General features: G+C 39.3%; 1 protein-coding gene across 7 annotated transcripts in view; it reads right to left on the minus strand.

Annotated features, from left to right (window-relative positions):
* LOC131682267 (aquaporin AQPAe.a) overlaps window positions 1-26,359 on the minus strand; it is a 176,597-nt gene that overhangs the window by 140,456 nt on the left and 9,782 nt on the right. For 5 of the 7 annotated variants that reach the window (XM_058963632.1, XM_058963629.1, XM_058963628.1 and 2 more), the window contains exon 2: window positions 15,846-16,149. In XM_058963632.1, the coding sequence (XP_058819615.1) occupies window positions 15,846-15,861 (16 nt within the window). In that variant the 5' untranslated portion in view covers window positions 15,862-16,149. Of the gene's footprint in view, window positions 1-15,845; window positions 16,150-16,244; window positions 16,378-26,359 lie in introns of those variants that run through there. The other 2 variants (XM_058963633.1, XM_058963630.1) reach the window with 2 other exon arrangements.

A 26,359-nucleotide genomic window follows, 5' to 3' on the forward strand; every position in this document is an offset into this window, starting at 1 on the left:
GGTCTCGGTTTCGAGTTGGAACTTTATTTATGGAACGATTTTTTATAACCACAATAATACCCCGATTACATTTCGAAGAAATGTATGAGTCAAATAGTTGCAAATGGCTGTAATTTCAGAATAATTGCAAATAAAACTAAATTTCCTACTCGTTTCATTCATATTTTGGCTGTGGTAAGCTTTTTCCGAGAAGATAATGAAGATTTTGTTGTAAGCTACGACTCACTTACGGGTGAAAAAAAGCAAACTGTATCACTTTGCCAGTTCATGAGCTGAATCATTGGTGTCGCATGACTAATTTTGGTTTTGCCGCAAATCGCCAATAGTAATCATGGGTGACAGTTTTAGAACGTAATAAACGAATTTCCTCAACCCTTTCATGCCCAACTTTTTCTAGTGCATGCAGGGTTTCAAAACTATTTTTCCTTGGAAACAGTAAGGTCAAGAAACACGAAAAGCCTTTTATTCATAAAGATAGGTGATTCCCTCGCAATGCTAGAAGCTGCTTAATTTTTATCTTCCAATGCTCAATACAATTCTCCTAGAATATTTACAATAGTCCAATTGCGTGGAAAATGTAGCCAAAGACAGTCTAAATTGAGTTTATCATTTTTCAATAATATTGCAACATAACGAAGATATATGAAAAATTTATTTTCCGTCGTCAACGTAAATTGTTCCTGACAGCACTGCTCCATCGGGATCCATTCAGACTAGTTGCAATAACTTCAGTTCTAGAACTGGTCCTTGGAACTATTAATACTCAAATGAAAGGCAATAGTCACATTTATTAGCCTTACTTGTTTTCGTAAGCAAATTTTGCCTTAATCAAAAGTTATAGCTGTTTACAAACGTTGTTGTCCACAAACAACATGGGCATGAATGGGTTAATTGTGTGGAGTTTGTGTTATTTTCGATGAGTTTTATTGTATTACGTGAATGATTATATTTTTCAATAATGCACAATCTACTTAGGGACCATCCATAAATTACGTAGCATTATATGGGGGAGGGGGAGTTTTGTATTTTACGTTGATATGTGACGACAGGAGGTAGGGGGCCATGTCATACTACGTAGCTTTTTTAAAGGGGAATGGGGTTTACCTGATGTCACGCAACCTTACCCGTTTCATCTAACTAACATTTAAAAGAACATCTTTTAAATTTTTTTACGGGGACAAGGCGGGGAGGGTTACCGTCAAGCTACGTAATTACCAGGCGGGGTATTAAGAGGTTTGTGACGAAATGCTACGATGAGGGAGGGGGAGGTGTTAAAAATCAAAAAATGCTACGTCATTTATGGATGATCCCTTAAATAAAAACCTATTTTAATCCACCTAGCGGTGCAATTGTGCCTTTCTCAATCATGAATCACGAGAATGTGTGCGTTGTTTATATTCATTAAAAACTTTTAAATACATATATTACATTTTATTATTATACATCACATGACAACTATATACAGGAAAATAAATCATTATTCGAGTTCTAAAATTTTGAAAAACAAAAAACAGCCATGGTAATATTGAACTGAAAAAGGTGCGAAATCGGCAAAGTCCCAAAAAGTCGATTTTTATAAAAAAAAAAATTTTCGAGATAACATAAAATCTCGACGTTTCATGCATTTTAAAGATGTTTGGCATCAAAAATACGAATTCGATTTCTGAAATTTCATGGGGTCCCCCCTTTGGAAAAAAAAATTTGAGTTCCGGCTTATATGGGAATTTCATATGTGACCGGACGATTTAGTCTATATTTCCGGACCCATATAAGCGATCCGTATGAAATTTTATAGACATCTGTGGGGATAATATAGCTATCATTTGGGACTAAGTTTGTGAAAATCGGCCCAACCATTTCAGGGAAACTGAGGTGAGTTCGTAAATTTTGAAAGATGGCCGCTTTTCCCGGGCACTTCCGGAACCGTCTATGGTGGTCAATGTAGTCAACGAAAGTTTGTTTGGCCGTCGGTGACCTAGAACTGCAAAGTTAATTTATTTGAGAGACATTTTAGCGAAATTTTTACCTTTTTTGCTTCCATCGGGGTATCGGTTTGAATCACAATTTGCTATGTGATCGCACGCCACAACCCGTAACTCCGGAACCGGAAGTCGGTTGGGGATAAAATTTAATAGCCATTTACGGGGAAGCTACATCTTTCATTTGAGACTAAGTTTGGTTGATTCGGTCTAGCCACCTCCGAGAAACCGATGTGACTGTTAGTCTGAATTTGGATACTTCCGCCGGGGCTTCCGGAACCGATGATGGTGGCCAATGTGACCAAAGAGACTTTGAATGGCTATTAATGACCTAGTACTACAAATCGAAGCAATTGTGGTCACATTTTGGAAAAATTTTCACCATTATACATTCATTGCAGAATTTCTTAAAATCGACGTTTTCTGCGTGATCGTACTCATCACCCTGTAATTCCGGAACCGGAAGTCGGATCCATTAGAAATTCAATAGCAGCCTATGGGAACGTTGCACCTTTCATTTGGGACTAAGTTTGTAAAAATCGGTTCATCTATCTCTGAGAAAAGTGAGTGAGATTGTGTTCGCGTACACACACACAGACGCACATACACACACACATACATACACACACACATACATACACACACACAGACATTTGCCGAACTCGACGAACTGAATCGAATGGTATATGCTCTCGGCCCTCCGGGCCTCCGTTAAAAAGTCGGTTTTCAGAGCAATTGCAATACCTTTCTATTGAGAAAGGCAAAAAGGTGCAAAATCGGCAAAGTCCCAAAAAGTCGATTTCCAAAAAAAAAAAAAATTCGTGATAACATAAAATCTCGACGTTTCATGCATTTTAAAGATGTTTGGCATCAAAAATACGAATTCGATTTCTGAAATTTCATGGGGTCCCCCCTTTGAAAAAAATTTTGAGTTCCGGCTTATATGGGAATTTCATGTGTGACCGGACCGTTCAGTCTATATTTCCGGAACCATACAAGCGGTCCGTGCGAAATGTTACAGACATCTGTGGGGATAATATAGCTATCATTTGGGACTAAGTTTGTGAAAATCGGCCCAACCATTTCCGAGAAACTGATATGAGTTTGCTAGTTATGAAAGATGGCCGCTTTTCCCGGGCACTTCCGGAACCGTCTATGGTGGTCAATGTAGTCAACGAAAGTTTGTTTGGCCGTCGGTGACCTAGAACTGCAAAGTTAAGTTATTTGAGAGACATTTTAGCGAATTTTTTACCTTTTTTGCTTCCATCGGGGTATCGGTTTGAATCACAATTTGCTATGTGATCGCACGCCACAACCCGTAACTCCGGAACCGGAAGTCGGTTGGGGATAAAATTTAATAGCCATTTACGGGGACGCAATACCTTTCATTTGAGGTCAAGTTTAGTCGAATCGGTCTAGCCATCTCCGAGAAACCGATGTGACTGTTACTCTGAATTTGGATACTTCCGCCGGGGCTTCCGGAACCGATGATGGTGGCCAATGTAACCAAAGAGACTTTGAATGGCTGTTAATGACCTAGTACTACAAATCGAAGCAGTTGTGGTCACATTTTGGAAAAATTTTCACCATTATACATTCATTGCAGAATTTCTTAAAATCGACGTTTTCTGCGTGTTCGTACTCATCACCCTGTAATTCCGGAACCGGAAGTCGGATCCATTAGAAATTCAATAGCAGCCTATGGGAACGTTGCACCTTTCATTTGGGACTAAGTTTGTAAAAATCGGTTCATCCATCTCTGAGAAAAGTGAGTGAGATTGTGTTCGCGTACACACACACAGACGCACATACACACACACATACATACACACACACATACATACACACACAGACATTTGCCGAACTCGACGAACTGAATCGAATGGTATATGTCACTCGGCCCTCCGGGCCTCCGTTAAAAAGTCGGTTTTCAGAGCAATTGCAATACCTTTCTATTGAGAAAGGCAAAAAGATGAAACATGAAAATATCGCCAACTACTACCGGGCTTCATACGCTTTTAAATCAAATAGGTTGAATTTATTTTTTGAAAATCGGGTTCGGCTCAGACACGGTTTTAAATTTATTTTAATTTGGGTGCGGGTCGGATTCGGCACGGGTACGGGTCGGGTTCGTGTCGGGTTTTGGTCGGGTTCGGGTCGGGTAAGGGTCGGGTGCGGGTCGGGTACGGATTCGGATTTTTTTTCTTACCCGGGTACGGGTCGGGTTCGGGTTTTGTATTTTTATAAAATACGGGTACGGGTCGGTACCCGGTTTTCAGTTCAGTGGCGCATAACCAAACAAACGGTTGGGTCCGATACTGAGTTGATTTCTGCCTCAAGCGAAAAGGACATTGAAAAACACAAACATTGTTTTCTTGTTCAAAACATTTCAAAAAAAAAAATAATTTTTCGGAGCTTTTCATAGATTTTCCTCCTTAATGAAAAGTGGTAATAGTGAAGCAATATTATTAATTCAATCAACCCATGGGTGTTTATCTTACCCTGGATAGGAACCGTCTTAGGAACACTTTTTGTGCGTAAAAACGCTTGTAAAATTTGGCAAATGTATTTCAGTCTTTCAGACTCACACTATTCGACCGAATCGGCGGCTGTCGAGTTTTGTCAACTGTTTTAATATGGAACAGCTATACTACAATAGCCACCCATTACAATGCATGGGATCAACTTTATTCCGTTTATCGTGGTTTTGCCTTCTTCCTCATCTGTTATATTCGCTTGCTCATCCAGCCAAACATGGGAGCCGTTGCTCCTATGTATCAGATTCTTGCGTTGGTTACCCGTCTGTGATACTTCAGCGATCCACCCCCACCACACAGCAAACTGGTTGGCTGTGGGTCAAGGTCAGGCTAATGTTTTTATCGAAATCCGTTTCTTCTCTTTCGCGTTACTGTTTTCCATAATAAATACACTCATCATCACATCACAACTCTGTGTACCACGAAAATATGCTAATCAAATAGAAGAAGATTGTTTTCTTTTCACTTCAATGTCATGTTATGGTACAATCGGTACAATCATACTGCTTCATTGCAGTGAAGAAGCAGAATGTTGACATTGTTATATGGCCGATAGATTTGGAATAGAGTGCTGAGCCTATTTTAACTACGTCACCCTACATATTTAAACTTTGAGTTGGAACAGTACATATTCGCTATCTTTGTTCAGCGCATTGGAAATCAAATGCGGTTAAACACGGGTGTTGATGTTCCGTAACAATTTCTATGTTATGCTACCATTGAAGCTACTTAGATTGACTTAGATTGCACTTGTAGTTTGCCATAATTTTTTTTATTGTTATTTGGGTAATTTTGCCTAGGAGCGAAATATTTGATCACTCAGATAAGAAACAGCATAATAGCCAATTTGGGGTGAAAATGTAGAATCCTCGTGGACGCGAGATTTCTAATTGAATGCCCCAATTTTCATTCAACTATTTGGACCAATGCGCTGAGCAAAGATTGTAACGACACTGTTCTAACTTACCCGGAAGAAAGAATGTCTTGGGAACGTGGCGAAAATATGTTCAACGCCCCACGGTTGTAGATTTTGAGACTTTAATGGTAAACATATCATACAAACTCTAATGGAAGCTGTAAATTTTGTTTCACCAATATTGAAAAGGTTCAAAGCATTCACAGTCAATTGAGATTTAGTAAATAATATTCCGAACACCTTCCATCTTTTCAGAGGTAAACAAACAGTCGACATTGAAAAGATTGTAAAGCCTTGGTGGCATCCTCAGTAGCAGCAACTAAGGAACGGAAGAAACCAATTTGAATGTTTGTCTGGAGATATAATCGTCGCGGAGTGACACACAAACCCGGATGAATCATAAACTATGTAGTAGCCAAAACAAGTAAAGGTATGCGGAATTTGCATCGTTGGCGACGATCAACATCCGTTTTAAATCTCCGATTCCAAAATTGGGTTCAATAATTATGAAAACATTTACGGCAGATCGTTCTCATCCCAGTAGAATGATGATATCCTTGAACTATATTTTGACCACCGAGAAGGACGATCGCACATGCTCACTCAGCCTGCTGCACGCATTGTCAAATGCCTCCATTTCACTGTCTATTAATGTTTCGAAATTGCGAAAAAAATTGTAAAAGCTTTGGTTGATATTGACTGATTATTATTTCTTTTCTGGCGTAGTTTTTTTACCATGTTTGGAATTGATTGCTGGGCATGTGCCCCGCATAGTTCAAATACATGACGGACAGCATCGGTTGCGGTGAGCTACGTTATGCTACATACCAATATACCTTTTAAAAAGTTCGGATTTCGCGGATCCAAGGCTTCGGTGGGAGGGGGTCTGATTGGATTCCACTAATTTCAATTTCGTCTGTCCGTTCGCTCTCCTCCGCTATCCACATGCGATCATAAAAGCTGCGTGAACCTGTTGTACCAATCTCTATGTCACGCATGTAGCAGTTTAGATATAGCAAGCAATTGGAGCCGATGAAGTAGTTCTGATTTTTTTGCTCGTTCCTATAACCAAGTCTAGTCAGCAGAGCAGATTCAATGCGATTCTAATGGGGGCTTTCAGTGTCAAGATCAACCGGACAATACGGTGCGACTGGTGCAAACAAAAAGTTGGTTGTTTTAGTATAGTTATTTTCGATTTCGCACTTTTTAAATACAATTTTTACGACGGGAAATGTTCGATCCTACGCGGTGCACATCGGAAGAAGCCGCCAATTTGAAGACGTTAACAAATTGAACAAACGGAATTCGGAAGGTTTATTTTTTCGGTGTGGATCATGACCGTGTGCTTGTTTCGGATAAACTGATTTTTTAATAAGTGTGATGCCAACGATGTCATGTAGCCATGGTGGAGAATGTTTAGCGGTTATTAAAGAGAGTATATGGCAAAAAAGTGTGTCATGAATTTTAGAACAAAGATTTTATGCTACGAAAACAGGTGTTCTTTTTTGTCCGTAACGTCTGCATAACGCTTTTAAATGTGAAGATACTTGATTTTTTGTGAACTTCAGTTATGATATGTTGTTTGCGACTAAGCGACGCGAAATGATTCATGATTACATCTTGATCTGGGTTCCAAAGTTGCGAATTAGTTCACAAACTCAAAACAGTGATGATAGCACTATTTCACAAAAAATACTATATTATTCATGTACCGTGGGTTCCTGATTCATAGTATATTGATGGGGCTAAGCCAGTGCTTTCGTGACTGCTTCTCACCTCAGTGGATCTGGGTTCAACCCCGGCCGAGGTCGTCGCGATATTCTAAGGATAAAAATCTCTGGTAACGTTTCCAACACGGAAACATTCTTTTTCTCAAAAGCCTATTGCTTATTATTATACTCTATTCCCCTTCAGTAACGCCTACATAACGCTTTTATTTATTTTGTTTTGTGAACTTCTGTCATGGTTTGCGCCATGGCATTACCAAATCGTTTTTATGTACGCGAATTAGCTCACAACTTTATGAATATTATTTTTTAAAAATCCTGTTCAAATCCACCTAGTGGTTCAATTGCGCCTTTCTCATTTCTAAAACTATGATTCCATGGCTGTTTATGTTCAAACTAGTTGTGGAAATGTGTATTGTATGCTTAGTGCACCTATATAAAATGGCTCGTCTTCTACGAACTTGATGAGCTACATGTCGAAGCTGAAACACTTGAAATAAAAAAATATCATACTCTATTAGCCTAATCAGCATTAGTCCAACGCTGTTTTCTAACTTATTTTGGCGTGGCATGCGGGGCGGGTGTGTGAGAGGATGAAAAATCCACAACCCAAAGGCACCATCCCCGGCTTATTTTGGTGTCTGGTGGGTGAAAGCGATGGGAAAGAGAGAGCTACGTGTCTGTAGGAGGTGGTAGTCTGAGAGTGGATGTTATGGAGAGGAGTCTGAGTGGGGTTTAATGGAGGGCTGTTGAGGGAATGGTTGTGCGATATGTGGGGGAGTAACCCCCCACCATACGCCTCTGTTGAAATCCGGAATATCTTTTTAATTAAAAAATGGCTTGAATTAGGTTGACGATTTTCAGAGTAATGGAAAAACCTTTCTATAAGAGAGGCAAAAAGTAAGCATTATGATCGTACAGGTATATGGGAAATTTCTACGTGACCGCACTAACCATCCGAAGAAGTGAGTTGAATGTTATAAGAGTCTCCGCCCTCCGGGCCTCTGTCAAACAAAAGATTTTACGAGTGATTGCCTAGCCTTTCTATAGGAGAAAGGCAAGAGGGTTTATATGGGAAATTCATGCATGATCGGATTCTTTTACTCATAACTCCGGAGCCAATACTTCGTTCAAATTAAGTTCGGTAGCGATCAATGTGCTATAGCGGTTATTTAAGACTAAGATTATGTAAATCGAGTCAACAATATGTAAGAAACAGATGTGAATCTAATTTCGGAACTTTGCCATTTCCTCGGATCATCCGGAATCCTTAACGATTCTCAATGTGGTCAAAGAGACTTTGATTTGCAATTGGTAGTCTACAATTTCGAGCAGTTTGGAACTCATTTCAATTAGTTTTGCATTATTTCGATATTTTTATTCTACCGGTTTACGTGAGAATTTCACATGTGACCGCATACAATACAGGGGGATCAAGAACGTTGATGCGGGTGATCTAACAAGAATGATTGTGAAAGCTAGTGATGCTACAACGCTGCGAGAACTGTAGTCACGCAGTAGACGGCGTTCAGCTTACTGGGTAAATCAGTCGCTCGGTACACTACACGCTGCATGTCAGAGCCAGAAAGCGGGCTCAGAGAGCAAGATCGGAGAGTGAGAGGGGAGCGCAAGGCGAGGTTTCGTGAAGCTAGGGCCGCTTTAGAGCTTAGGTAGATCGAGCTTAGCAAGCCAGTTTGCTGTAAGCTGTGCTGTGCTGAGAAGTAGACGCTAATCCCTGGGGGATTAGCACCGCGTCATGAAGGCGAAGATGAGGGCCCTTCGATGCCAGCTGAAATGTGACCTGGTAAGCTACAGATAATCGTGTAGGGTCTCTTCCCGAAGCAAGATCCAACTAATTGGTCACCGACACGGTATGGCTAAGAAGAAGTAGGAAACACAGACTAGTGGCAAGTTACTAACGACGAACTAAAAGAAGCGTCGATACGACTAAAATCAAAGAAAACCCCGGTCCGGATGGAATACCGTAGCACTCGTAGCATATCTGGACATGTCTGGTGCTGCAGAAGTGTCTAACTGAAGGCAGTTTCCCCGAAATGTAGAATCTAGTGTTGCTGCTAAAGCACACTTGGAAGACTCCTGAAAAGATTTATCCTTAACTATAGTTACGATAGATGTGAAGAATCCGTTCGACAGCGCCAACTGGGAAGCCATCGCCGAAGCGCTGAAGAGTATAACCATAACAGATCCTGAAGAGCTCCTTTCAGACTAGAGTGCGCAGAGCTCCATTCTCTTAATTTTTAGGAACGGGATGTACGATGGCGTCCTGACACTGTGGCTGCCCAGGAAATCGTTGGTTTCACGGACGACGTGTCACTAACGGTGATGGGTGAGACACTAGATGGAGTGAAGGTGTCGGTGACAGAGACAACAGACGCGATCGAGAACTGGATGAACGGGGTCAAGCTGCAGATAGCTCACCACAAGACGGAGGTGTTGTTGGTCAGCAACTGCAAAACGGTTCAGATGATGCAGATCGACGTCAAAGGGCACGTAATTGCATCGAAGCGTGCACTGAAGCAATTGAGAGTGATAATCGACGACCGGTTGAGCTTCATCAACCACATCGACAGCGTCTGCGAAAAGTAAACGGCAACGAACGCAATAGCGAGGATCATGCCAGATGTCAGCGCCCTGAGAAGCAGCACGAGACGTCTGCTATCTAGTGTTTTGTCATCGATACTGCGATATGGGGTTCCCTCCTGGGATGTAACCAAGCGGAACCGCAAAAACCAAGCGGAACCGCGAAAAGCTGAACAGGACGTTCCGGCTGACGGCCGTACGAGTCGCGAGCGCGTACAGAACAATATCATCGTAGGCAGTATACGTTTTCCCCTGGATAATCGCCATTTGTATCACCCGGCGGAGGATATCGAGTGCTACAATCGAAGGAACACCAGAAACGTGAGAAAGATGGTGAGAATCGATTCGATGAAGACGTGACAGCAGGAATGGGACAACACGGAGAAAGGAAGGGAGACCTGCCGACTAATTCCAAACCTGATGACGTTGGTCAATAGAAAGCACGGGGAGGTAAACTTCCACCTGACACCTCTCCCAAGGAGTTTTTATTCTCAGGTGATACGATCCTCAAAAACGCCGATCAGCCATGTTGGTTTTAGAAACGACAGCCAACAACATTGTTTACTAGTTCTCTCCATACGTTTGCTTTGATTCCAATGGGTAAACAAAGTTGTTCGCTGTCATTTTTCTTCCCCGCAGTCTGCTGCATGCTTACCTCACTCCTCACCTAGTTACTGCCGAAGACGAATCACCTTAGAACTCTAAGTACCTTGACCTCTCCTGTCGGGCCACGGCTGTTTCTGGAAATATCTTGATCGGTTCGAGCACGCAACTGAGAACGTCTAGGAGACAACAGAGCATATGGTCTTCGAATGTCCTAAGTTCGAAGCGACGTGCAGGGAGCAGCTCGAAACGGAAGGACCGAACATCAACCCGGATAATGTCGCCTACAGAATGAAAAGCGACGTAAATACATAGAACGCGGGCAACAGAGTAGTGATGTTTAATATGATCGCCTTATAACGGAAATAGCGTGATGAACAGAAATAGCAACGGTTTCGGGAGAGTAACGGGAAACTCCGCAGGATTAGGATAGATTCATCGCCGAGGATTAGTTGCGTAGGCTGCGACAAAGCACCGAGCATGGGTCGTTGGGATGCCACGCTCCATACGGAATCGCCGAACTGACCTCGGTACCTAGCTGATTGGCTCGGTTTTGGGAGAATTTCTCTCGCCGTGGAAGTATCCGTCCGAGTAGGCCAGGTCCATCGTCGGGTACTAGAATGCCCAAACGTATTCTCTGGGTTGTTTTTGTAATTTTTTTCCTGCTCAGGGTTTTTCCTGCCCATTCTCTGGGTTGTTTTTGTAATTTTTTTTTCCTGCTCAGGTACATACAAACATACATATATTATATATGGTCGGTGTTAAGTCAGACCGGACCAAGTAACATTGCGTTGATTTCGAGAAAAGCGAGTAAAGTTTCAATCGCAGCATCCTTCACATTATAATTTAGAATTTACTTTTGTCATAATTCATACTAATACAATTCTGGTAAAAGTGGAATATAGCTGAAGAAATTCTTTATCCAGTGCTATCATTATCTCACTTTTTAAGATTTTGCGACTTAGTCCGGTCTGACTTAACACCGACCATATATACAAAAACCTATTTTAATCCACCTAGCGGTGCAATTGTGCCTTTCTCAATCATGAATCACGAGAATGTGTGCGTTGTTTATATTCATTAAAAACTTTTAAATACATATATTACATTTTATTATTATACATCACATGACAACTATATACAGGAAAATAAATCATTATTCGAGTTCTAAAATTTTGAAAAACAAAAAACAGCCATGGTAATATTGAACTGAAAAAGGTGCGAAATCGGCAAAGTCCCAAAAAGTCGATTTTTATAAAAAAAAAAATTTTCGAGATAACATAAAATCTCGACGTTTCATGCATTTTAAAGATGTTTGGCATCAAAAATACGAATTCGATTTCTGAAATTTCATGGGGTCCCCCCTTTGGAAAAAAAAATTTGAGTTCCGGCTTATATGGGAATTTCATATGTGACCGGACGATTTAGTCTATATTTCCGGACCCATATAAGCGATCCGTATGAAATTTTATAGACATCTGTGGGGATAATATAGCTATCATTTGGGACTAAGTTTGTGAAAATCGGCCCAACCATTTCAGGGAAACTGAGGTGAGTTCGTAAATTTTGAAAGATGGCCGCTTTTCCCGGGCACTTCCGGAACCGTCTATGGTGGTCAATGTAGTCAACGAAAGTTTGTTTGGCCGTCGGTGACCTAGAACTGCAAAGTTAATTTATTTGAGAGACATTTTAGCGAAATTTTTACCTTTTTTGCTTCCATCGGGGTATCGGTTTGAATCACAATTTGCTATGTGATCGCACGCCACAACCCGTAACTCCGGAACCGGAAGTCGGTTGGGGATAAAATTTAATAGCCATTTACGGGGAAGCTACATCTTTCATTTGAGACTAAGTTTGGTTGATTCGGTCTAGCCACCTCCGAGAAACCGATGTGACTGTTAGTCTGAATTTGGATACTTCCGCCGGGGCTTCCGGAACCGATGATGGTGGCCAATGTGACCAAAGAGACTTTGAATGGCTATTAATGACCTAGTACTACAAATCGAAGCAATTGTGGTCACATTTTGGAAAAATTTTCACCATTATACATTCATTGCAGAATTTCTTAAAATCGACGTTTTCTGCGTGATCGTACTCATCACCCTGTAATTCCGGAACCGGAAGTCGGATCCATTAGAAATTCAATAGCAGCCTATGGGAACGTTGCACCTTTCATTTGGGACTAAGTTTGTAAAAATCGGTTCATCTATCTCTGAGAAAAGTGAGTGAGATTGTGTTCGCGTACACACACACAGACGCACATACACACACACATACATACACACACACATACATACACACACACAGACATTTGCCGAACTCGACGAACTGAATCGAATGGTATATGTCACTCGGCCCTCCGGGCCTCCGTTAAAAAGTCGGTTTTCAGAGCAATTGCAATACCTTTCTATTGAGAAAGGCAAAAAGGTGCAAAATCGGCAAAGTCCCAAAAAGTCGATTTCCAAAAAAAAAAAAAATTCGTGATAACATAAAATCTCGACGTTTCATGCATTTTAAAGATGTTTGGCATCAAAAATACGAATTCGATTTCTGAAATTTCATGGGGTCCCCCCTTTGAAAAAAATTTTGAGTTCCGGCTTATATGGGAATTTCATGTGTGACCGGACCGTTCAGTCTATATTTCCGGAACCATACAAGCGGTCCGTGCGAAATGTTACAGACATCTGTGGGGATAATATAGCTATCATTTGGGACTAAGTTTGTGAAAATCGGCCCAACCATTTCCGAGAAACTGATATGAGTTTGCTAGTTATGAAAGATGGCCGCTTTTCCCGGGCACTTCCGGAACCGTCTATGGTGGTCAATGTAGTCAACGAAAGTTTGTTTGGCCGTCGGTGACCTAGAACTGCAAAGTTAAGTTATTTGAGAGACATTTTAGCGAATTTTTTACCTTTTTTGCTTCCATCGGGGTATCGGTTTGAATCACAATTTGCTATGTGATCGCACGCCACAACCCGTAACTCCGGAACCGGAAGTCGGTTGGGGATAAAATTTAATAGCCATTTACGGGGACGCAATACCTTTCATTTGAGGTCAAGTTTAGTCGAATCGGTCTAGCCATCTCCGAGAAACCGATGTGACTGTTACTCTGAATTTGGATACTTCCGCCGGGGCTTCCGGAACCGATGATGGTGGCCAATGTAACCAAAGAGACTTTGAATGGCTGTTAATGACCTAGTACTACAAATCGAAGCAGTTGTGGTCACATTTTGGAAAAATTTTCACCATTATACATTCATTGCAGAATTTCTTAAAATCGACGTTTTCTGCGTGTTCGTACTCATCACCCTGTAATTCCGGAACCGGAAGTCGGATCCATTAGAAATTCAATAGCAGCCTATGGGAACGTTGCACCTTTCATTTGGGACTAAGTTTGTAAAAATCGGTTCATCCATCTCTGAGAAAAGTGAGTGAGATTGTGTTCGCGTACACACACACAGACGCACATACACACACACATACATACACACACACATACATACACACACAGACATTTGCCGAACTCGACGAACTGAATCGAATGGTATATGTCACTCGGCCCTCCGGGCCTCCGTTAAAAAGTCGGTTTTCAGAGCAATTGCAATACCTTTCTATTGAGAAAGGCAAAAAGGTGCAAAATCGGCAAAGTCCCAAAAAGTCGATTTCCAAAAAAAAAAAAAATTCGTGATAACATAAAATCTCGACGTTTCATGCATTTTAAAGATGTTTGGCATCAAAAATACGAATTCGATTTCTGAAATTTCATGGGGTCCCCCCTTTGAAAAAAATTTTGAGTTCCGGCTTATATGGGAATTTCATGTGTGACCGGACCGTTCAGTCTATATTTCCGGAACCATACAAGCGGTCCGTGCGAAATGTTACAGACATCTGTGGGGATAATATAGCTATCATTTGGGACTAAGTTTGTGAAAATCGGCCCAACCATTTCCGAGAAACTGATATGAGTTTGCTAGTTATGAAAGATGGCCGCTTTTCCCGGGCACTTCCGGAACCGTCTATGGTGGTCAATGTAGTCAACGAAAGTTTGTTTGGCCGTCGGTGACCTAGAACTGCAAAGTTAAGTTATTTGAGAGACATTTTAGCGAATTTTTTACCTTTTTTGCTTCCATCGGGGTATCGGTTTGAATCACAATTTGCTATGTGATCGCACGCCACAACCCGTAACTCCGGAACCGGAAGTCGGTTGGGGATAAAATTTAATAGCCATTTACGGGGACGCAATACCTTTCATTTGAGGTCAAGTTTAGTCGAATCGGTCTAGCCATCTCCGAGAAACCGATGTGACTGTTACTCTGAATTTGGATACTTCCGCCGGGGCTTCCGGAACCGATGATGGTGGCCAATGTAACCAAAGAGACTTTGAATGGCTGTTAATGACCTAGTACTACAAATCGAAGCAGTTGTGGTCACATTTTGGAAAAATTTTCACCATTATACATTCATTGCAGAATTTCTTAAAATCGACGTTTTCTGCGTGTTCGTACTCATCACCCTGTAATTCCGGAACCGGAAGTCGGATCCATTAGAAATTCAATAGCAGCCTATGGGAACGTTGCACCTTTCATTTGGGACTAAGTTTGTAAAAATCGGTTCATCCATCTCTGAGAAAAGTGAGTGAGATTGTGTTCGCGTACACACACACAGACGCACATACACACACATACATACACACACACATACATACACACACACAGACATTTGCCGAACTCGACGAACTGAATCGAATGGAATATGTCACTCGGCCCTCCGGGCCTCCGTTAAAAAGTCGGTTTTCAGAGCAATTGCAATACCTTTCTATTGAGAAAGGCAAAACATATACCCCCCGAAAAATTTTCTTGCTACGCCCCTGCGGTGTTTTCATTTGCTTATATGAACGGCAGGTAAGAATGTGCACCAAAAAAATTGATTTGAAAAGTTTGGTTCAGTTAAAATTTTAAAATCTATCAACAAAAGCTAACATCCAGACAAACATGAACGTTGCTGTCGTTTGTTGTTGGTTTTTGTGACATTTGACGTATTAATGGAAATCCAATTTGTCTTCAAATGGTCCACATAGTGGTACGAATTATAACCTTTCATAATGGGTGTTGTTTTACCCGTAAGTCCTCTATATCGCGTACAGTGCAACTCGAAGTAACTATTAGAGTTCGAAGGCTTTTCATAAGACCTACATTTACGAATTATCATGTAGGACTTGCGTGATTTTCTAAGGACTAACTATCGCAAATTAATTTTTGCATATTATTGCAATTCCATTCACTGATTTTGCTGCATACGTTAATGCGAGACAAACAATACGTGTATACGACAATACGCAAACAAGAAGAAATACAGATCTCTCTAAGAGATTCAAACTGAAGTACAGGATTGTACGGGGGGGCAACAATGAAGGATAACTCAATTCATTGTGCTAGTAAAGTCGTTACGCATTTGGCGAATAGAACCTGCACAAGTCACTTACCTGCACTCTCAGTCATCTTTCCCGATGTTCGTCAGCAAAACAACCACGCACTACACAAACACTAAGCTCCACACTCAATTTCCAGCACCAACTGTGAGAAGAAAATTTTCCGCTTCTGTGATCCCGCGCTCAATAGCCACTCACGACACTTGAATTTTCACACGCTTGATTGATTCGTCACTATTATAGTTGGTGTAACCCGGTTAATAGTTCGTTCGCACTTCAAAGCGCCTTTGCTTTTCTTCCGTTCCGAGGAAGTCGAACTGTACTTGATAACACACCACTTGAAGATCGGCAAGTTTATCTGCGAAACAGAAGAAACAGACAAAAGAAAATATTTGTTAAGCTGATTCCAAAGTTTTATATAATATGACAGTATAATGCAAAAGAAAAACACACACACAGCACGAGCTGCTTGGATGAGGTGGAATGAATCTGCATTCCGTTGCGAATGTTTGAACAGCTTTTCCTGCTGGTAGCCGGTTTCCTACTGAACACATCCATCGCACGGAATAAGCAAGGTGTGTGGTAAGATAATTTCAATTAATACTCCCATATTATTTCTGCCCCTTCTGCACGATCTATACGTGAGGATCTGCCTATTGTGTCGACTGTGGCAATCAAACGGGCACAAACGGGAGCTATCATTCCTACGTATACCGGTAATAAAATATCAATAATTGAAATAGACTGACTGGTGTATTACGTCACATCAGATTAATGCGAGTCTAGATTAATATGCAATGCATCGATTATACTACTGAATGCATGCCAGCTTGTGAAACAAATGTTTATGGCCCAGAAACTGCCGTCTTGTAAAGACCAAAGGAAAGTGGTAATCGATAAGATTAGAATTAGTCAAAAAACCACGACTCTGTATATGTGCATAATAATGGACTTTCGGTGCACTCAAAAACCATCAATCACTGATAAAGAAATGGTTTTGCATGACGCAGCAGAAATCCATTGCCTTGTCACATGGTAAACCATTAGTACCCGGTCAATAATTTCCAATTAAACCCGTGATGAATCTCGAATCGGAGAAAATCATTCTGCCAATAAATACAATTTATCCAAATATTCAAACGAAGCTGTCCGTGGACGAGAAAAAGGGATACACGCCCCAAAAAATATTCACTATAGATTTTGTTCTAGCTATTCACACGCTGTTGCTGTTGCTAGAACAAAATCTATAACGAATATTTTTTATGGCGTATGTCCTATTGCCTCGCCTGCGGACAACTTAAAAGTCTACTTTGCGATAAACGTCAATTCAAGTAAACACTTCATTCATAAAACCACACACGTTTACAAAACTAGATCATACTGTGCATGTTTACTTCGATTTGTTCCACTGTTGTAACAAAATCAATCAGTCAGATCGTACGTTGACTCGGTTGATACCACAGACAGTTGTTGGGGGCCACGGTTGATGATCTTGAAAACACTTATGCATTTCTACAGTACACCAGCCAGCCGTGCATTCAATCATCTTATCGTTGCGAGGCCACCGCTCAGCAAAACTGAAAAAGCCGTTCAGCTTTTCCACGGACCGATCCCCAGTGCACAAGCACTTGCTTTCAAAAGCGATCCTGAAACCGGTCCCCGTCTTACATACCAGCGACAGTTTCGCACGTCAACGACTGAGCAATGAGCATTGTACAGGGTAGTACCATTTGGCTAACGTCCATTTTGAGCTTAAAATGTGCATTTTTTGTTCGTCTACTGAGGCTATACGATTTGACACTCAGCACCACAGTACAAATACAGACGCTGCACATTAGTGCCAAACAAACTTTCGGTTTACTATAAACACTCATAGTAATAGACTCGCGGATGAAAAAACCGCAAAACTGGCAACTAGAAAAACAAGCATGCTAAACTGGCATCACCCAAAAATGTGCAAGCTCGAACATGTTCGACTGTATTCGATCATCTGTTTTTATCAAAATAATTTTTCAAGAGGTTCAGTATATGAATCAAAAGAGAAGTTATACGTTTGAAACTGAGTAACAAGAAATGAAGAAACCAAAATTAAAACTTCCAGTTTCCTCAAAAACACAAAGTAGATGAAAAAGAGCATAAGTAAAATGCTTTTTATGTAGTTAGGTAGAACACAATAAACATCTTTCTAAATAACATTGTAAAATACCAATACGGACTTGAAAAGTAAAGCCTACTGTGAATAACAAAATACATTTTGTAAATAAAATCGCAATACTTGTTCTGCTTGTTTGCATTGTATGACGTCATGCTCGTTTGACTCCGGCTTTTGGCAGTTTGTCTGGCTCGATAAAAGCACCTTCGCTGGTCTATTACTATGAGTATCTATACGGTTTACCGGCATTTTAGGTATTTTCTCGATTGCTCGTCGAATCGTCAGATTAAATTGTGAGCACAATATCTCACTCATACTTGTGCTCGTACATGAGCAAGATTTTGTGCCGCATCTTAATCCGACGATCCAATAACAATATGTACACTGAAATAAAAACGTACTGATTAAAAACGCTTTTAATTCACCTAATAGTGTGATGAGACATTTCTTATAACTCTTTCCACTCTCTTCGGATATTATATCATTCAAATTAGTATGGGGCAAATGGAAAGGCGGACAATCGACTTATTACTAATGCTTTGTGAATAAAATATTTAAGTTGTTCATTTAATGCATTATAAATGGAATAAGACATTTCCCTTAAGATACTATATATAATATATTGTGCTATAGGCCTAAAAATCAAAAAATATTGCGTATATTTGAAGTATGTATATATCCTTAATCGTTACCATTACTGAATCTGCTGAATACTTTACCTGTGTTTTTCTCGAAACAAAATTTTTGCGGTAACTGGAAATATAACACGAACAAATGATTTTCTATCATTCTGAAATTTTCACAGCGTATTCAAAATTACTTTCTGCAGTGACGCACGAAGGATTTTTTTTAATGAGCAATTTTGTGTCGATTTTGAAGACAGTTGCAGCGTTGGCTCTAGGCGAAAGATTACGGGAGATAGATTTCCGGCCATGGACCCTTTCCAAAAGAATTCGCCTGCGGGAAAATTCTGTCTGCCATATTGTGTTGAAATACTTAACAACTTTATTATTTGCACTTTAGAACTTGTGTTATGAATTGCTTTTTATGGGATTCATTTTTACATTGCATTAAGTAAAATTTCCAAAACATGCTTATTTTTCCGTACCCTACAGTGGTGTAAACCCTTAACAAAATTTTGGTTAGAGAAAATAATAAAAATTTCTTTTTTGTGGATATGCTACATATATAAGGCTTTAAAAGGGTTAGCTTCAAGCAGTGTCGGATCCAAGGGGAGGGTTCTAGAGATCCGAACCTCTCCCGAAAATTTATAACTTGCTGAGAAATTTTGAATTAGTTTGGTTTTATATTAGTTTCAAACTCAAAATCTTTTTAAACCAAATTTGACCACCAATACTGATTTTCATTAATTGAGATTTCTACGTATTGTACATGGTTCATATTAAAATCGAAGTTTCGAAACCCTCCCGAAATTTTTTTCTGGGTCTGCCCCTTCCAACAAGATCGAAAAAATTGTGGTTTTTGCTTACATCAATAGATAATTCGAAAAATGTATCACAACAATCATCCATATAGCCTTTTTTAAGATTCTAATAAACAATATTACCAGAAAACTGGTTTAACCATTTAAGTGACACGTTAAAATAAAAATTTCATGCCTGAAATACATGATTTTTTAGAAAGCCGCGGCAAAAAGTTATGGAAAAAGTTAATTTTTGTTGTTCTATTAATTTCAACCAGAATTACGAACTGCACTTTTCCCACCTATTAGGTATCAACGAAATAGTAATATTGTGAAGTTTTTTAAGGAAAAAATTTATGTGAGCTTTTCAATTGTGTTTACAAGTATACATACATATTCAAGTAGCTAGAACTTTTCCTTCCCTTTCCAAAACTCACGAATGCAAGTTTCTTTTTGTCGCCTAAATTGCCCATTAAAGCATGAGAGTCCCATACTAAAACAGCAAACCGAGAAAAATGCTGTTCAAGATTTACGTTTTCATTGGGATTTACGTTTTCATTGGGACAACCATGCTTTGCGTATTTTTTTCGATATTTTCTACACAAACATGGTAATCTGATTTATGCACAGCGATTCAGTGGTGATATAGAATACAATTCTGGGCAGTAAAGTAGCCCCTTAATTGTGCTTATTAATTTAAGACACCCTTTTAAAATATTCAAAAAACGTAGAATGAGAGAAGGTTCGCCATATTGTCGAAGAAATCGTTAAATTAATGGGTTAAATGCAAAGGTGGAACTAAAAGAAAGTGCAAAAAATTATTGAATATTCTAAAAGTACATACTTTGTAAAATATCTGTGCGAAATTTCATCCAGATCGGAGCACTAGATTTAAAATTACAGCCGTTTACAGCGCGCTGGTTCTTCCATGAGTGAAGTTAATACAAAACTTTAAACGCAACTATGTCAGAATGAAGTTTTTTGAAAAGTACCGTTGCGGTGAACGTGACATCTCAAAAACTGTTCATCTGATTTTCATATTTTTTTAAATTCTTTTTTTTATTATAGAGGTTTTAACCTTAAGGTCATTCGCCTCTTCGGGTTAGCAAAGTCTCTTATGAAAAATTCCTAACCCTATGTGCGGAACTCCAACCAAGGTGCGCTGCGTACAAGGCAATCGATTTACCAACTACGCTACGCTCACCCCCTTAAATTCTTTGTATTTACATTCTTGTGTACTTGAACGGTTCCATTTTCATCGAAAAAATTTCGATTCTTCACAATGAATTTTTGTTTAAAAGCATAATTAAATTTTTTGGCCCACATTTCTTTTTTTTGTAAGAAGAATTTTTTATTTTGCAAGAAGAAATTTTTTTATTATTTTTTGGATATCAGTTTAGCGGTTCGCCTTGGAGTGCGTTCTCCGCCAACCGCTGTCAAAAACACGCTTCGGGGGATGGGCCATAACTCCGACAACTTTGAATTTTTTTTTAATTCAGCTTGTTTTTTCTATTAGATAGTGCTAAAAACGAACTGTTTTAAGCTTTTTCGAATAAAATTTGCATAAAGCACTTTTAAAAAATATGAACTTAGCTCACTTTTTCACCACACGCCTTAATCTTTTAACAAACTAACAAAAACAGACTTCCCATGAACATCGACAAGTTTACACCTGTGTTCAAAATTTCATGCACGCGTTCAACTTCAAACATGCATCATCTCGATGTACAGGTTCGCCTCGAACATCGAACCCAAGCAAATGATGTACAAACTCTAGTTCAAACATCCGCTTACGTACAAAGCAAACAGAGTCATTGTTAGTGATAATGAGAGTGAAAAAGAGAAAATTAGTGCCACGAATCTATATGTACGCACACCGTGTACGTACATGGGGTTCGGTTTCTTGTGTTACCATTTCGGGGTTTATGAGGAGACTGAGGAGGGTCATGGTTTCTGTAGGAATGATTTTAGTTGTTGCGTTTAGAATAGCTTTTTCCTTCAAGCTCGGTACTTGTGCATACCGTTTGCTGCCTTCTCAAGAGGAGTGCTAAGGTTTTTGTTGGTTGTATCACAGTTCACAAAGATTCCTAAGGATCTTGTAAAACGAGATATTATTGCAAACTGGGACCCAATTAGGTAAAAGACAGAATTCAATCTGGACATTTTCAATCTGGGCATGATGCAGTTTCTCCTAAACACGAGCTTTACGTTCCGGTCACAAGTATACCAGCAGAGGTTTGGGACAGCAATGGGAAGTCAATTATCTCCAATTCTTGCAGATTTAGTCCAAAACACACTAGTAGACACCGTCCTAAAAAAAATAAAGGGTTGTGTACAGGACACAACCATAATCATATTTTTCAAGAGCGTCCGTGTCGTCAGTAAAAACAGGTTACGGCACAAGCTAGTATACTCACCGATTCTATATGTTATAATTTGTTATACACCCTTCCCGTAAACATAATTTATTATTTGCCCTCCGACAATAGTAAATTCTAGTACAACACCATACTCTCTGCTATGCTTTTAATCTAATCGATTATTTCAATTTACCAATTATCTCTTAGCATTAATCGCGATTACAATTAGTAACTTTGTGAAACATAATCGATACACTCAGCGCTCTACTGAGGATAAGCCCACACTCTCTAAATTAAATATTTGGTTTTACAACGAAATATGAAATATTACTACTTTTATACTGAAGGTTTTTTATCAGACTCTTTCAAACGAGACCGATTTTTATACTTGAAGTTTATATCCGGTTTTTATATTCTAATATATTTGAAGCGGGTTTTACGAAACATATTCTGTCCTGGCGACTTTTATTTTCAGTTGCTTAAATATAAGCTCTAAAAAGGTATCTAAGGACTCGAGTGGGTTTTATCCCCCTATTTTTCATCGGTTCCACTGTGCGCTACACGGAAAAAATCAAAAATCCATGAAACAAAGATCACGGTTTCGTGAACTAAACGATTTACGAAAACCGTAAGTTCCTGAAATAATAAATAATGATCTTCGTATTCATTAAATTTTTTTGTGTCCAGAAAAACTAGTTCGCCCCGAATATAGACATGGTGTTACATTCGACTACATTGGTTTAGTTTTTCTTGTGATTCTGGTTCATAATTTTGGGATACACAAGAGACAGATAAACGATGTTCATGATTTCAGGAGCTTATTCACGTTTTTAGTAATTTCTCATCACGTTACCGTCATGGAATTACTGTAGGATTATTCTGTCAGAATAGCGAGTTTAATGTTTATCATTCGTGATCGTGATATTTTAGTCATGATTAGAGTAATTCACGTTCATGATTTCAGGATCTTAGCTACGATTTTTGATGTTTTTTCTCATAAGTAGTGTGATTTATGCTCATGATTTCAGGATCTAGCCATGATTTTCGTAATTCACATGCACGTTATGGCGATATTTTATTCTTGAGCTTAGTTTCGAATTTGACACGTGGAGTGATGTAACTCATGTTCATGATATCAGCAGTTTCATTATGATATTCGAAATTTCACTTCGCCGCGATATGTTATTTTTTAATTACCTTCGGATTTTTTACTTGGAGTAACGTGACAACATTAACTGAATCATAAAGTGTGACTGATTCGCGGTTTCTTGTTCTGTGAACTATATTACGAGCACGATTTGTAACTCTTTAATGATTTTGGTTCTCATCGTAGTTTTCGTTTTCTGTCGTGATATCTCACTGAATCTTTTTGAATGAATATTGATGCACGAGATCCAAATAGTTTACTTATATCTACTTCTAAATAGTACATGGAACACAAATGATTTCACGCATAAGAATTTTGTGAAATAGTTCACATGAAAACTTCATGTCTACGTCACATGACATTGAAAAGGATTTGGGATATCTCCTAATTGTGACAAATACTCAAGATATATTATAAATCATATACTAGGCATCATGAACCAATTTAAGAATACATGAATAATATTTTATGATTTCGTGAACTATTTCACGAACACGAATGGTCAGTCGTGACTATTATACTGGGAATCACTATCCAGTTCACGAAAACATGCACAATATCATAAAATTTTGTGACTTAACATGGATATTTTATCTGGACAAATATATTAAGAATCATGAATTATTTGACGAAGATTGAATGAATTCGTGAACAAAATTACTTGTGAAATAGCTCACAAAGAAATATCCAAATTGTTTTGAATTTGTGAACTAATGTTCCTAAATCCTATAAATGAAATCATCAGTCAACCTTTGGTTTTATGAATAATGTTTATAAAGTTGTGAACTAGTTCACGTACAGAAAATCGATTTGGTATTAACATAGCGGAAACCGTGTCTGAAGCTTACAATACAAAACAAATTTCTCCACTAATAAAAGCGTTATGCGGACGTTACTGAAAAGTAATTGAGCATAATTATAAAACATTTGATTTTTGTTTATGATACTGTTTTCGTACCATAAAAACGTGATTGTTCGAGAATTCATGGCACTTTATTCACGATTTTGGGAACATTTTTTTCCTTTCTCATATAGAAAGGTTATGCAATCTTTCTGAACATTAGATTGACGATGGAAAAGGAAGTATCATATGCCATTCGACTCAGTTCGTCGAATTCGGCAAATGTCTGTGTGAGTGCGTATGTACGTGTGCGTGTGTATGTATGTATGTGACCAACAAATGCACATCAGTCACTCGGAGATGGTCGAACCGATTGTATCAAATGAAAGGTACAACGTTCCCATTTGCTATTTCCTTTTTCCGGAATGTTTCGAATGTTCCAAATATCGTTGTGTTCCAACGGTCTGCTGATCGACCCTAAACTACACTCCATCCATTGACTCATCCATTGCTGGTTTTTTGCCACTATGAACATACAGATGTACAAAAACGCAGTCGAGCTGCATGTAGATTAAATGCAGCGTTCATTCGAACATTTGCCACCGACGAATAAGAAGAAGAAAGTAGGTAAGATGATTAATGCCTGATCTTAATACGTGCTCGTTATGTACAATTGCAGCTTTCTTGTCTAACGTCGCGCTCTCTCAATATGAACACGAAAAGCTCCATGCCTCCATGGACAAATCTCATCGAGTAAACCAAGCGGATAGCTCATTTGTACCTGCTGCGTGCAAACTATTTTCATCTGCTGATACGACGGCGGCGGGCTCCGAACAAAGCCGTTATACCACTACTGGACGTTCAAGAAAGTCTCTCTACCGCGATGGTCATCAGTATGTGCTATTATCAGCATTCCTTTGGTGAGGGAAGGAAAGCCTTCACGGCAGTCTGCCTCTAGCTCATGTAGTTCAGGTTCCGGTGACCTCTTCGTGTGGTAAAATTTACGACTTGGTGCATTCAGTCTAGGTCTAATGGTACTACTGAAGGAATAAACTAAGAATCGCCTGACTCATTCCCTGTCGGGCTTCAACTATGTTGGTTGGTTCAGTATACTATTATCCGTGTGACCTATTCTATAGTCTTCTTCACTTTCAAGTAAGGCTGTTTGCTTCCGCTTTCCTACCGAGTGCAGTTAATCGTACATTCAAAATCTACTATCATAATTTCAAAATGCAAACCACGCAGTGCAAATGAAAATTCAACTATTAGAAAGGAAAGAAAGCTACCACTCGTGACTGAGCCACACATATACACACACACCGGCGAAGGATTCCGATAAGGCGCGAGTCTACGACACGGTCATTCGGCCGGAAATAGTATGCTAACGTTGCACCGGCTGTCCGGCAACTATTACGAGAATGAGCCAGTACTGACACGAAATTTATTTTGTGTTGAAAAGTGGAACTGCTTTACATATATGTGCTTCCTGTGAGAAAAAGTTCATGCAAATTGCTCGAATTTGTGGCGAATTGTGTTCCATACGAAGTATAGAGAAGGATTTGGCTGTACCTATAGAAACATCAACTACGTCACCATGTGCCGGCGAGCCAGTATTTAGAGTAATTTTAGATGGAACTTCCAGAATGTTAATTGTTTGTCCTTTTTTCGAGATATCCCTTGATCTAAAGGTTCCATCTATTCTAAGTAAGGGGCCATACACTAATTACGTAAGAGCATATGGGGGGAGGGGGAGTTTCAAAATATCTTACAAATTCTTATCTGAGGGAGAGGGAGGGTTTGTCATTTTTTACGTAATATCATAAAACAAGTTTAAAAAATTAAATCCATAAGGAAAATATTCTTTTTATTAAGAAAAGGGAACTATTTTCATTTGTGCCATATAATCCTTGTATATCAAACAATATGAGTGATTTTTTGGCTCTTGATTGTACATTGTTCTGTTCGGGAACTGAAGTCACAATATGCCTTACAAGAAGATTCGAAGATGGTTAACTCGGAGCTATGCGTACGATAAGCGTCACAGCTGGAACTCAGAATAAATTCATGCTAGAAGAGGTTATAAACTCTTAAATTCTACCTCACAAGGAAATAGATTCAAAGGAAGCAAATATAGCAAAGCAGATCATGTGGACCAAATTGGAGTTGCTGAATATCTGACAACAGGTATTTTTTCTACTGGGCGAGATTGGCATGCAATTAAAATTCTGCAGATGATTACAGTTAAATTTTATCATGAGTTTTCATGTAATAATTCTATACATATCATTTTCGCTATCTTATTATTTGATGAATTAAATTAATTCGATTTTTTAATTACGATAATCATGATAAGTAGGTAGGGAGGGGAGTTCACCAAAATCTTACGAACTCTTATCTGGGGGGAGGGGGAGATTGAAAAGCTCTAAAAAGCCTTACATAATTAGTGTACGGCCCCTAACTTAACGTAAAAAAAGCTTTCCGGAGAATTTCCGATTAATTGCATATATGTTCGTATCCCGATTGTTGCGATCCCGATAAACAGTATAATAACAGGACTGGAATCAAAATGTAAACTCGCGTGTAAAAGCGCAGTGAATTTCGAATCGAATGTTTCCTGACGTCCTATCATTTAAATATAAGTAATA

Source organism: Topomyia yanbarensis, chromosome 2 (genome assembly GCF_030247195.1).
Source record: "Topomyia yanbarensis strain Yona2022 chromosome 2, ASM3024719v1, whole genome shotgun sequence".
Taxonomy (NCBI): domain Eukaryota; kingdom Metazoa; phylum Arthropoda; class Insecta; order Diptera; family Culicidae; genus Topomyia; species Topomyia yanbarensis.